The sequence below is a fragment of the Gasterosteus aculeatus genome, chromosome 18, assembly GCF_964276395.1.
Source record: "Gasterosteus aculeatus chromosome 18, fGasAcu3.hap1.1, whole genome shotgun sequence".
In the NCBI taxonomy this organism is placed as follows: Eukaryota; Metazoa; Chordata; class Actinopteri; order Perciformes; family Gasterosteidae; genus Gasterosteus; species Gasterosteus aculeatus.
Window position 1 is genome coordinate 2,683,092 of NC_135706.1, and position 12,781 is coordinate 2,695,872.

Here is a 12,781-nt window from a genome sequence, read left to right on the forward strand (position 1 = left end):
GTTTATCTCTATGTGCACATTGGCATGTATAGCTATAACTATCTGTTAATAATATGAATTCATTAATTATTATTTTTAATTATTTTTAATTTTGCCTTTAATATTGACAAATTGTTTGAACAGCTTGTTTTAACATCCCACTTTGTTACTATAACCATTAGGGACAACGTTTCAAAGCAGCATTCATTTCTACAGAGGAACCTGAATGCATCATTCAATTCTACAGAGAAACTTGAAAGCAGCATTCATTTCTACAGAGAACCCTGGAAGCAGCATTCATTTCCACGGAGAAACCTGAATGCATCATTCATTTCTACGGAGAAACTTGAAAGCAGCATTAATTTCTACAGAGAAACCTGAAAGCAGCATTCATTTCTACAGAGAAACCTGAAAGCAGCATCCATTTCCACAGAGAAACCTGAAAGCAGCATTCGTTTCTACAGAGAAACTTGAAAGCAGCATTCATTTCTACAGAGAAACCTGAATGCATCATTCATTTCTACAGAGAAACTTGAAAGCAGCATTCATTTCTACAGAGAAACCTGAATGCATCATTCATTTCTACAGAGAAACTTGAAAGCAGCATTCATTTCTACAGAGAACCCTGAAAGCAGCATTCATTTCTACAGAGAACCCTGAAAGCAGCATTCATTTCTACAGAGAAACCTGAAAGCAGCATTCAGATACGACTTGAGGGCTGAGAAGGACGATGAAAACAAAGACGGACATCCAGCCAAAATAGCTTAGTAAGACTGAAAACGCATCGTCTATTGTTTCTAGAAGCATTGTCATGATTACACGCATTAAACATGTAATGAAAGCGAGCTGCGTATCTTGTTAAAAAAAGCCCACCTCATCTCAAACAGCGACCGTTAGTTCGGTAATGTAACGTTAGCTGCGTTAGCCTCCGTAGCTAAGAAAAGGATGCTAGCGCCATTGGCCTTGTTATAACATAGCGTTATAGTGAAATGTCAGGCGACATTTAGCGCGGTTAGTGTTAAAAGAACGCGTCTTTGTTCACCGACGGCAGCGCTTGCAGTCGCTCGTTCGCCCGCTTTGCTCCGCGCAGATCTCGGTCAGCTGTTGTTGTTGTTGCTCCGGTGGAGAAATCAAACAGCAGCCATGATGTTCCAGCGCTGAGCGTCGGGGTCATCAATGAATGAATGGATGAATGAATGAATGAATGAATGAATAAAAGCAGCCGTGCACGTTGATCTGCGCCCTGAACACCGTGAATCCAGAGATCCTGCGTGTTTGGTTTTGTTGGGCCATGGTTGTATTCTCTTCACTGGCCTCACGCTGTCGCTGTTATGCATTTAAACAACTTGACCTCACGTTAACTTATTTAACTGTATCTTTATCTAACGCCATGTTTCTCCCCATTTGATTCATGAGGGGAAATAAATAAATAAATACAATTCAATTGCATTCTGCACCGTAGATTACAAGTAGCTACCTCCCCTTTCTGTTATCTTAGTTTGCAACTACAGATGGCCTTCTTCTTTAAATCTTTAATTTCATAATTGGTGCAAAGAGTTACGCTGTTCCCAGAATCCAAACTAAACATGGAGAAGCAAAGTTCAGTTTTTCTGCTCCACTTATCTGGAGCAAAGTCCCACAAAGCTGCTCCTTCGCCTCCTTTGAATCTAGATTAAAGACTGCAGCATTTTGGAACCTCAGTATTGTATTCTAACTGTGCTATACCAATAAAATGCTCTGCCTTGCCTCAGCTGTCTATTTTGGATATCTAAGACACAAATGACTCTTACTTACCAAAGTCAACACACCACATGCAGATATCAAGAACTGTGATCATAACTCAGAATCCAGATCAAATACTATATTCATGCAGTCGCCTGTCCTGCATCCAGTGATGGGCACAAAACAGTGACTAAATGTAACATTGTGTTTAAATCACTCATATTTTAGTGTGTTTCCAACAGCAGTTCACGTTTTTTTTTTCTCATTGTAAATTTGATGGCGTTTCTCTGATTTCCTTGCAGGCTTCAAGTGAAATTGAGCGTTCAGAACCATGGAGGCCCGTTTTGGGAATATTCTGTTCAGCTCCAAGTTCGACTCGGGCAACTTGGCGCGCGTGGAGAAGGTGGAGAAGGGCAGCTCGAGCCCCCCCGGCGATGTAGCTCCCGGCGGGAGTGTCCTCTGCGGGTCAAACTTTACCCCCGACTATGAGTTCAACGTGTGGACGCAGCCAGACTGCGGGGGCACAGAACACGAGAATGGAAACCGGTATCAACCAAGAAAACCACAACATGTCCCTCTTGTTTATGTTGTGCTACCTGCCGCACACGACTCTATTGATTCCGTTCCATTTATAATCCCCAATGATGTATTTTTTCTTTGTTTTTCCCTTGAGGTCGTGGTTTCACTTTAGCGTGCGGGGTGCCGCGGCTGGAAAGACACTGAAGATCAATGTGATGAACATGAACAACCAGAGGAAGCTCTACAGCCAGGGAATGGCTCCCCTCGTGCGCACTTTACCCGGGAAGAGCCGCTGGGAAAGGGTCCGGGACAGACCCACGGCTGAGGTGCGTCCCGCGATCGGAGGCGGTCAGCAAGAGGATCCGGCGCCACTGGTGCAGGCAGCCGTTCTCCGCGTCCAAATAATATGCGCCTTGTTCTTTTGGGGCCCCTCGCAGATTGTGGAGGGCCAGTTCATCCTCTCCTTCTCCCACCGGCTGTCGGAAGTGCGAGGAGCGACCACCTACTTCTCCTTCTGCTTCCCCTTCTCCTACAGCGAGTGCCAGGAGATGATGCAGCGGTTTGACAAAAGCCACCCTAATGCTGCCCAACTCAGTCCCAGCAGGTACAACGCAACGCACAAGAAAAGGCCTAAAACACACGCGCAATATATATGTTTGAGACTGGTAGTACTTTTTAAATGACCCTAATCAAAGCATTTCTCATTGATTTTCTCCCAAACCATGTCCATCCTCTCCCTCAGTGCCCCGGACAGTGTGTATTATCATAGGGAGTTGTTATGCCACTCGCTGGATGGCAATAGGGTGGATCTGATCACTGTGACCAACTGCAACAGAATGCATGAGGAGAGAGAAACCCGTCTGCCCAAGCTGTTCCCCGACGGCAACACGCCAAGACCTCACCGCTTCCCCGGCAAACGGGTATCGCCGAATCTGCACCAACGGTCCCAGCGTAACTGTGAGGGCTTGCAAATGGCAACAGCTTAGGCTGAAGCTGCTGTGTCCGCGTGTTGTCTGCAGGTTTTTTTCCTGAGCAGTCGGGTGCACCCCGGGGAGACTCCCTCATCCTTCGTGTTCAACGGCTTCCTCAGCTTCATCCTGAGAAAAGACGACCCTCGGGCTCACGCGCTCCGGAACACGTTTGTTTTCAAGCTCATCCCCATGCTCAACCCGGACGGGGTCATTCGTGGGCACTACAGGTGAGAAGCATGTTGGACTCTGGATGGCATGGTTTGTATTGGTTAATGGACTTCTTGTCGAAAGAGGGCCGTTTTTCCCATTTCCAATGTGTTTTTGAAGAGTTCTTGGGAATACGATGTCATGTCCTTTCAGGCTACACTGATCTACCATTTATAACACGTAGCTAATAGAGAATAAAACAGGGATACCAGAAGTTATTTTTAATATTAGATGTTAAATCCTGATCAGAAACCTGGTTACCTTTTATACAGCGTCAGCTTGGATGAATCAGGTTTCATCATAATGGACTGTTTTCCCTACACACCTGTCATTTATTGAAACCGGTAATAGTGAGACATGTTTGGTAGGGCATCTGCTGCAAGTACGTAAGTATGTGTATAATCAACGTAATGCTTTTTTGCAGGACTGATTCCAGAGGTGTGAACTTGAACAGACAGTACCTGAACCCCAGCCCTGAGCTGCATCCCTCCATCTATGCAGCCAAAACACTTTTACTCTACCACCACACAAACAACCGCCTGCACAACGCGCAGTCCATCGCTCACTGCAATAGCCCCCCGCGCACGGAGACCCCGCCCCTCGGCATCAAACTCGCCAATCAGCATCAGTCTCCTCCCTTCACCTCGCTCGAAGTCAGCCTGAACCAACGGAATGCAGAGAATGACAAGAGCCCACCGGACATTTCCATGGCGATGGAGGAAAACGTCTGGGCCTCCTCGGGGACGGGGAGGGGGGACCAAAACAGCTCATCGAGCTCCTCTGAGACTGTAGCTCCTGTTGCTGAGGAGGTAACGGCCCCAGAGGCGGAGGTACAGCAGTCTATTCCGCCCCATGGGGGGGGGGTGGCATATTATGTGGATCTACATGGCCACGCTTCTAAACGGGGCTGCTTCATGTATGGAAATAACCTCCCGGATGAGAGCCAGCAGGTGAATATTGGAAAACACGAGTCTCATATTAGTTTCTTTCATTTCAGTTGTTTCGATTTGTGTTGATAACATTGTCATCTGATCCGCTTCTCCTCTGTGCAGGTAGAGAACATGCTGTATCCCAGGCTGATCGCTGTGAACTCGGCCCACTTTGACTTTCTGGGCTGCAACTTCTCCGAGAAAAACATGTATGCGCGAGACAAGAGGGATGGGCAGTCCAAGGAAGGCAGCGGGCGGGTGGCCGTTCACAAGGCCCTGGGGCTGCTTCACAGGTCAGACCGATGGGTGCGCAGAGCATTCGTTCGAACAAAAAGCGCTCTCACTCATCGCCTTATGTCAGCTCCTGCGTTCTCAACTCGGTTTGCAAGTTGTAAATGTACATTTCCCCCTTAGCTACACTTTAGAGTGCAACTACAACACAGGAAAAACCATGAACACCATCCCACCGGCTTGCCACGACAACGGACGAGCAACCCCACCTCCGCCCCCATCCTTTCCTCCGAAATACACTCCGGAGATATTTGAGCAGGTAGGTGGGTTTTTCAGTCTATGTTCACAATTAAACTTCGCACCCAGTATCGTTTTGACAAAATGCAAATAATATTGACACGGGGCTCAGAGGAGGCCCTCGGGGAGAGTGCTGGGCTTTGAAGCCGTAGAGCCAAACCTAGAAGTTTGGTCACATGGTACCGTTGGGCAAGGCTGCCACCTGCAGGTCTAAAAAGTGAAGCCTTCAGATGGCGGATGGTGGCTCCTGTCATCAGTGTGTGAATAATGGCATAAAGCGTTGAAGTACTTTGACTGGAAAGACTATAAAAAAAAAAGAGACATATGCAGGTCTTCTCCTATTTAACATTCACCGATCTTATATCAACCTAAAAGAAATAGAGAAATGTGAGTGATAACGTCATAAGAGTCCTTAGTTAAATGCACTAATGTCCAGTTATTTTCATATTATTGGGCGTTTCTATGATTTTAATGGCTGACTTCAAACAGTAGACATTTTTTCATCGTAGTAGACGATCAATTCACAGTGTTTAGCACGCACATGTGTACGGATTGCAGGTTTTTGGTATGTGAATGATTCAATTTTCATCCCAGGAATCCGAAGCTACTCATCGGTCATCAGCTCATATTTCCACGGTTGTTGCACGTTGATGATTTTTTTTATTTTGATAACTGCAAAAGTTACCTACCAACTTGACCTCAAGAGATACAACACAAAGTGCAAAGTTGTGTTTTCAATAGACGGAGGTGTAAGAAGGTTGAACTGGGACGTTGCTGACAGACTAACGGATGTTGTGCACCAGGTGGGCCGCGCCGTGGCCATCTCCGCCCTGGACATGGCCGAGTGTAACCCCTGGCCCCGGCTGGTGCTGTCCGAGCACAGCTGCCTCATGAACCTTCGCGCTTGGATCCTCAAGCACGTCCGCAACACCAAAGGCCTGAACGCGACGCACGCCCACGCTCATCCTCCGCCGAGGACACACCACAACGGCAGCAAGGCGTCCCCGCCAAAGACCTTCAACCAGTCAGTCTGCACGCGTCGGAACGCCAGAGGCAAGCCGCTGTAGTTGCCGCGGCGACGTTGGGCTCATGCGTTTCTGTCTGCGCCCTCTTTCTTCCAGCTGCTTGTCCGCCTCGGCGTCGGAGAACACGCTCAGCCGCAGCGTTCGCTGCAACAGCCACAGCGGCAGCGGCCAGACGCCCTCCCCCAAGATGCACACCTCCCCGAGCTTCACCTTCGGCTGCGCCCCACCCCGGACGCACACACAGCACAATGGCACGCACGCCGGCGGACGGGGAGGGAACAAGACGCTCGGGCCGGTCAGGGGTAAGTCCATCGTTGGAGGAATGAGGCGGTGTTGTTTTGTCTAAACCCTCCCCCGCCCCCCCCACCCCCTCCGTCAACCTCTTGTGTTACTGGCTGGCATGTCCTATCCTCCCCTCTCCCTGGGTCTACCCCCACTCTCTCTCGCTCTGGATGTCCCATATTCTGCCGGAAAGGCGCCCGGGGAGCAATTAGGGGGTCACTTTGGCTCAGGGACACTTTGGCACGGGACGGTTAGCTACAGCTTTAATGCCTTGGGGGACGTCCAATTGGTCTGAGATTTGAACATGTGGACTAATGCATTACTGTGTTCTGGAATGTCAGTATGACCCAGCATGACGTCCCACGCTGCAGCTGTCTCCCACATGAGCCCAGTCCCTTTTGGGGGATGTGATTGTCACAACAATGGGCGTCTGTCTCTCGCGTCGCGGCCTTCGGATACGTGTGGACGTGTCCTCCCCCCGTCCCCCGCATGTCTCTGAGCGGGCGCATGTGTGTGTGTCTTCCTCTCTGTAGACCCTAAGCCCCAGGAGAGGAGACGCCCACCCCACCTCCGCTCCGTCCCGCGTTCTCCCAGCAACAGCCACGCGCCCTCCCTCCCCCCGCTCTCTCCCCCTTCCTCCTCCTCCTCCTCCTCCTCGTCCTCCGTGTGCGCAGCGGACCCCCGTCCCCTCCCGGCCTCCGTCACCGTGACAGGTCTGTACTCCGTCCGGTCCCCGAGCCTCTCCGCCCTGCTCCCCTCCCTGCAGGCTGTGCCCCGTCCCGGGCTGGTCTCCAAACTGAGCCCCTTGCTCCTTCACGGCCTAACGTCAAGCACCGCCGCTCCAGCCGGGGCCCCCCAGCACGCAATCCAACCGGACCTATGAGAGCTCGCCGTGGGTGTGTGTGGCTGGACGGGGTGAATGTAGGTGGTGTGTTTTTAGTTCTGCCAGAGAGCCAAAACACGTGCAAATCACTATTTGATCTAGTGTGTGTGTGTGTGTGTGTGTGTGTGTGTGTGTTTTGGGGATTTCACCGGCGCTTGGTGCTAGCACTTCTAAATGTTCCCTGGAATATTGTTTTTGTCCTGCGAGTCCCTGCGTAATGACATGTATTGTATCGTGTGTGTCGCTGTGTTGCTTCTGTCACATGGTGACCTGCACACTGTTTAATGTGTTTAGCAAAGACATTGAGTTGCTTGGCAACGTAATTGTGATTGTTGCAGAAGATATTTGCAGTCTACGTGAATATTGGAAATATTCTACTAACAGATCATCTATAAAGAATGATTCTTTTGTTCTGTTTTCGATGGGAGCTGTTCACGATCAGCTACCGTACCAATTATACAGATTTAATTTTGCCATTTTGCACTTGTGTATTCCAATTATTTATTGAGTCTGATTTTATTTTTGAGAAATATGATTTTCAGAATTCGACTGAAGAGAATGTGACTTTTGTCTGTATGATATTTTAAGAACCTTCTTCTTCTGTTTCTTTTTTCATTGTTTATGCATTTTGCTCTGTAATGTTTTGATGTGAAACGAGGTGCAAGCGGATCACGGCGTTAAATCATCTTCAGTGGGAAGCAGCGTTCTGCAGAGTGAATTGAATTGATTGGGAGTGCGGTTTACTTTTAGTATGTAAGTCAGCCAATGAGTTCTGAGCTTTTGACACCTGCATCATCCAAGTGTGTAGTTATTTACACGAGGATCCCAGAAACCTCCTCACAGGATTCCGCTGAGAGGAAAAAGGTTTCTCACTGGAGCCGATTGCCAACCGGCAATCTTATATAGAAACACTTTGCTTGGTCAAAGTCACGGTTGTTATTTCAAATACCATTCCAGTTTTGATTTGGATGTAAATAAAAGTTTTGAGATCAAATTGCATTACATGTTTCATCAAACTGGTGAAGAAAACGCTGATTATTATTTATTCAAGCGCATGTGTGTGTTGTTCTGGCTCAACATGAACATTAGCAGGCTGTTAGAGGTCAAAGTTCACATGTTGTGAGAACGTCTTGTCGCGGTGGATCGATTTGAGTGTTTGTCTGGGGTTAGTGGGCTGCACTCGGAGTACTTGCTGAGGCCCTGTGTTTGGAGTATTTAGCGTGTCTAGCGAGACCAGGAGAGGTGACCTTCTGGAACATCTGGCCTTGACTCCCAGCAGCTGCGTCGTCCTGTTCCCGCGCCGTAGCCACGGTGGGCCTTCATCCGCTGACGCATACTGAGCAGCGCGTTGTGGAGGCTTTTTCTCATTCCTTCCAAACCCGCAGCTCGTCTTCTTCACCACCCATGTGAAGAATCTCCCCCCTCACAGCCCACTATAAGTGGCTTTATTAGTACGCACGCCTAAACCAACACTAGGAGGACGGGTCTATATTTTTTTTTTACCGTTCCGTACCAACACAAAGGTTTTGAGCAGATGGTGGGTTGCGTGGGACCTTTTCATGAAAGGCAACGGGGGGGGGCTTGGGGGGGGTCCCTGGCCTTATCATCAAAAGGCCCGTGTGTTTGATCCTAGATGTCACTCAAAAGACATGCAGCTTAGGTCAATTGTCGCCCAAACGCCCAATATGCTGCCAGTGGTTCTCTTACTGTACTAGATGACGATGTCGCTGAGAGAGTTTTGTGCTCCGGGGACACAATGTGTTCTGTGACGAAGAGGACGACGCGGCCCACGTAGTCTCGGCCCGTTGCTTCTAGCGCCGTGAAAACTGATAGAGAACACGGATTTCTCATTCTGCTTTCTTGCTGTGAACATTAATGTCCTGTTACATAGTTGTTTCAGTTCATATGTCTCCTCGTGAAGAATGACAAAATGTGCTTTAGCTTTAAGCCCACTAATTGTCCCATTCTCCCCCCGGTCTTTGTGCTTCGTGCTCCCTGCGACAACGGCGCCGTTTCCTTCAACGTGGCGCTCGCCGCCTACACCAGAGTAGGGTTGGTAGTTGAGCGCTGCTCCGTGCAATGGAACGCCACCTTCTTAAATGTGCTGCTGTCTTTCACCGTCTCTGTGTTGCCACCATTGGAATTAAAGACATCCCTTTGTGAAGCAACGTCTATCTGTGTGTGTGATGTTTGTTGGCTCGTCGGTCGGAACGGCTCGGAAGTCGACGTCGCTCTCCTGTTAGATTGAACCAGAGTGTCAAGTCAAAACACAGGCAACATTTTTTGGGGTTTAAGAATCCAACGCTGTTTCTCCTCTGCTGCTCTCTCTGCTTTTCTTGTGTTCATGTCCTGCTGTCTGCTTAACAGGCCTCAGCTGTCCAGATTTTCAGGCCGGAAACCCCAGTTCAGCGGGCCGGTCCGGGATGCCTTTTCCCGGGCGGCGTGAAGGCGGCGGCGGCTGCCGGACCCGTACGGTCGCTCGTCACCAAGCAGAAGCCCGCACAGAGGTCAGCTGACCTTTTGATGCTCACTCGCACTGCGTATTCTTCACATCGCATGATGTACCGGCGTGTTTTACTGCAACGCACCCTTCAAGCAACATTGATTTGGTTCATTGGGTCTCGCTGTGATGTCTCCATCTGTCACAGACTGCTAACCACTGGGGGCCGGAACATATCCTGTCCTCCATCAAAATGAGCAAGTGAGTCCAATCTTGTATCTCACACGGAACATATTTAGAGCCAAGAGGTCAAACGTTGGGTTGTTAGTGGGAAAAGATCCATCTGAGAAACAGTACATGCCGATAAAGGGAATAATGATTCAAAATAAGGTAATAAACGAGCGTTGAACCATGTTCACCTTTTTGATGGCCGTCCAGGTATGAGCTGCAACCTCACGTGAGCCGCATCCCCGTTCGGAGGGCGGCTTCCACCGAAGCCGCCCATCCTGCACATGGCAGTAAAAACCCCCCGACCTGCATTGACCCACTTTCACCTGGAGAAAAGGAGGATTCAGCCACCATGAGGCTGTGGAAGCTGCTCAGACCGGGCCTCCATCGACACCTGTCAGGCATGTGTACACACACACAGTTCCGTGTCTAATGATCCCACCAGTCCAACTGAGTTATACATATGACTAACGTGTCGGTGCCCCAATGCACATAAGCTGTTGATGGCATAACATTATTTTTTACTACACTTTGTTTCCTGATTCCCATCAGCCACCGCTGTACTTTGTGTTGAGGGGTAAGCACGGTGGCGTGTTAGGCCCCGATGGCGAACACGGTAAACATTACACACGTTAACTATCGGCATGTAACCATTGACTTCGGGAGCTTTGAAGGATGCAGACATTAGCATGAAGGTCCCGCTTGAAGGTTGCAGCTGAGAGAAAACAGCAGCGACCGGATACACTCCTCTTCAGAACGGCCATTTGACGGCATTTTGAACTTCTGCTCACCGTTTCCATGCGTTTACCACTCCGTTTTGTTCTGATAGGCGCTGCTGTATATTCCCACGCAATCGTCCGATCATCACAGAAGATATTGATTAAGTTTTAGGTGCTGCATGACACTGCTTTTGCAATTCCTCTTCCCAGTATGTGCACCGCCCGTGTCACCGGTTAACACCGCGCGTGTATCAGGGGAGGAGGGGGCCAAGCCTTCTGAAGCACTGATGAAGGAAGGCCCAGGAAGGAGTCTCCACCACGGAGGAGACGCTATTACAGAAAGGGCCCACGAAGAGGAGGGAGCAGTGCAACAGGTGACAACAAACACACACATCGCTTGTCAAGTAGCGCTAATTCGCAGACGGATGCTGAACATGAATGAACAGCAATGTGTACACCTTGTTGTCTTTGAAGCTTGAGGGAACTCCAGCAATGCTCCTACCTGAGACTGTGAGCTTGTGCGGAGAAGCCTAGCAGCTACACAGAAGAGGAACCAGCCGCGTGCTGGTTGGGAGCCTAAATTACAATAATGTGACCAGTTCCATTGAAACTAGGATACAGAAAGCGACATCACTCGGGCGTCTCGGTACGTAATGTTTAAAAGTATTTCCTCAGATGTCAACAGCATGTATGGTTGTTGCACACATGCTGTTGCAACATAGTCGGCCAATGTCATGAACAATGTCATTATTCAGGGGTTGGCAGTGTTTCATTCTCCATACCTTGTTTTACACGGATTTAAGGCAATTTGCTCCCATGAAGAGACTGAAATGTGAAACTGTAAAACAGCAGTGCGAATATGAAAAAATAAGAATTTACGGATGTCCTTTTGAATTAAGATCAGCTGTGTGACGATGCATTCTGCGTGGGCTTGAACGGTGTTCTGAAAATACCGGAACAACAGTTGGGTGACCGAAAAAGAACCAACCAGCCGTGTAGTAATGTAGTAGCAAGTAATCCAAGTATTGCTACAGAAGAAGAGTGGTTTCTTATCCAGCTGGTCAGCCTCTAGTTGGAATGTCTGTGAAAGAAGCCGTAGCGAGTGGACACCAAATCCCATGAAGCCTTGGGAGGCTTCTCCTGCACGCGGCCACAGGACGAGTCCTGGTTCATTCAGTTTCTATTTGAGTGGAAACAATAAAGTTGAACTTTGGGTTTAGCAGATTACGGTCCTGGGCTCTGTGTCCCAAATACACACCCCTGTTCACAATGTTTTGTATTGTTCCAATTAGAACAACCAGTTCCTGACACTGCAAATACGTCATTCATCTCCACTGTGTCTCTTCCTCCAGCAATGGAAATATAAGACTTTTAAATGGATCTTGACAATTTACATTTCCAGAAGTGGGTTTAAAATAATACAACATGATACGGTCCAACGGGCGGGGTCATATTTTTGTACACACTACATAATAGGTGTATATACTTGCTGTCACAGTTGATATTTTCTCTTTTTAGGACCATATATTAGGTGTATATAACAAACATATAATACACTAGCAAGGTGTACCCAATATAGTGGCTGGTGAGTGTACATGCAATATATACATCCAACTCATTATATTAGATGAAATGTTTAACTAAAAAAAATGCAGTTTTTAAAAGGATTTCATTTACTTGTATGTTTGTAAATTGAAACCAGGCACCATAAATACTTTTTAGCGACACCGTGTATACAGATATATTCCCCTACACACGCAGCCCATCTCTGAGGTTTCCAGAAACGAGGCTGACGCTCAGAGGCGACCGAGCGTTTTCTGTCGCAGCTCCAGAACTATGGAACGAACCGCCGCTGCACATTAGACAGTGAGGAGCACGGTCTCATTTTAAAACGCACCTCTTTTCTTTGGCTTTCAACACTACGTAGGTTGTTGATTTTATGTGCAGATATTTTATCTGGGGAGGACAGTCGATTTATTTATTATGTTTATTTTATTGTACAGCACATTGGGAACCTTTGTGTTCATTTAAACTGTGCTTTATAAATAAAACGGATTGGATATACAGATATATATATTGATAAATCTATCCACTACCATATCAATAGTTTGTGTAAGGTAAATGGTTACAGTTGTATTTATGTATTCACATCCAACTGATTACCACTCACTGTGACTAATAAGATACTTTGTTGAATCTTTAATTAAACTTCGCAGTATAAACACAGGCACTTGAAAACCTTTCCCATTTGTTTTGTTTTTTTTACAAATGTGTGTATTCCTAGAATGTACTTTTATCTCTTTTCTACTCCTCCTAAGCTCTTTGTCACTACTTGTCATCACTCACCTA

General features: G+C 47.8%; 1 protein-coding gene across 2 annotated transcripts; it reads left to right on the top strand.

Moving 5' to 3' along the window:
- The first annotated feature begins 624 nt into the window (after positions 1 to 624).
- agbl5 (AGBL carboxypeptidase 5) lies at positions 625 to 12,674 on the top strand. 2 transcript variants are annotated; one of them, XM_078094064.1, is made up of 17 exons: positions 625 to 746; positions 2,004 to 2,247; positions 2,375 to 2,546; positions 2,658 to 2,824; positions 2,963 to 3,140; positions 3,240 to 3,418; positions 3,823 to 4,348; positions 4,451 to 4,620; positions 4,742 to 4,877; positions 5,659 to 5,879; positions 5,977 to 6,182; positions 6,696 to 6,875; positions 9,413 to 9,552; positions 9,694 to 9,746; positions 9,924 to 10,114; positions 10,643 to 10,806; positions 10,907 to 12,674. In XM_078094064.1, the coding sequence occupies exons 2-17, from the start codon at positions 2,033 to 2,035 to the stop codon at positions 10,964 to 10,966; spliced, it is 2,958 nt and encodes a 985-aa protein (XP_077950190.1). In that variant the 5' UTR covers positions 625 to 746; positions 2,004 to 2,032; the 3' UTR covers positions 10,967 to 12,674. The 2 variants fall into 2 exon arrangements, with proteins under 2 accessions (XP_077950190.1, XP_077950191.1); XM_078094065.1 differs by lacking the exon at positions 6,696 to 6,875.
- The last annotated feature ends 107 nt before the right edge of the window (positions 12,675 to 12,781 follow it).

What these genes read in the sequence shown, in the direction of transcription:
- agbl5 (XM_078094064.1), top strand. Translation starts at nt 2,033, where the DNA reads ATGGAGGCCCGTTTTGGGAATATTCTGTTCAGCTCCAAGTTCGACTCG. An exon ending in TCCTCCATCAAAATGAGCAA is followed by an intron (nt 9,747 to 9,923) that starts GTGAGTCCAATC and finishes ATGGCCGTCCAG; the next exon opens with GTATGAGCTGCAACCTCACG. An exon ending in AGGAGGGAGCAGTGCAACAG is followed by an intron (nt 10,807 to 10,906) that starts GTGACAACAAAC and finishes TTGTCTTTGAAG; the next exon opens with CTTGAGGGAACTCCAGCAAT.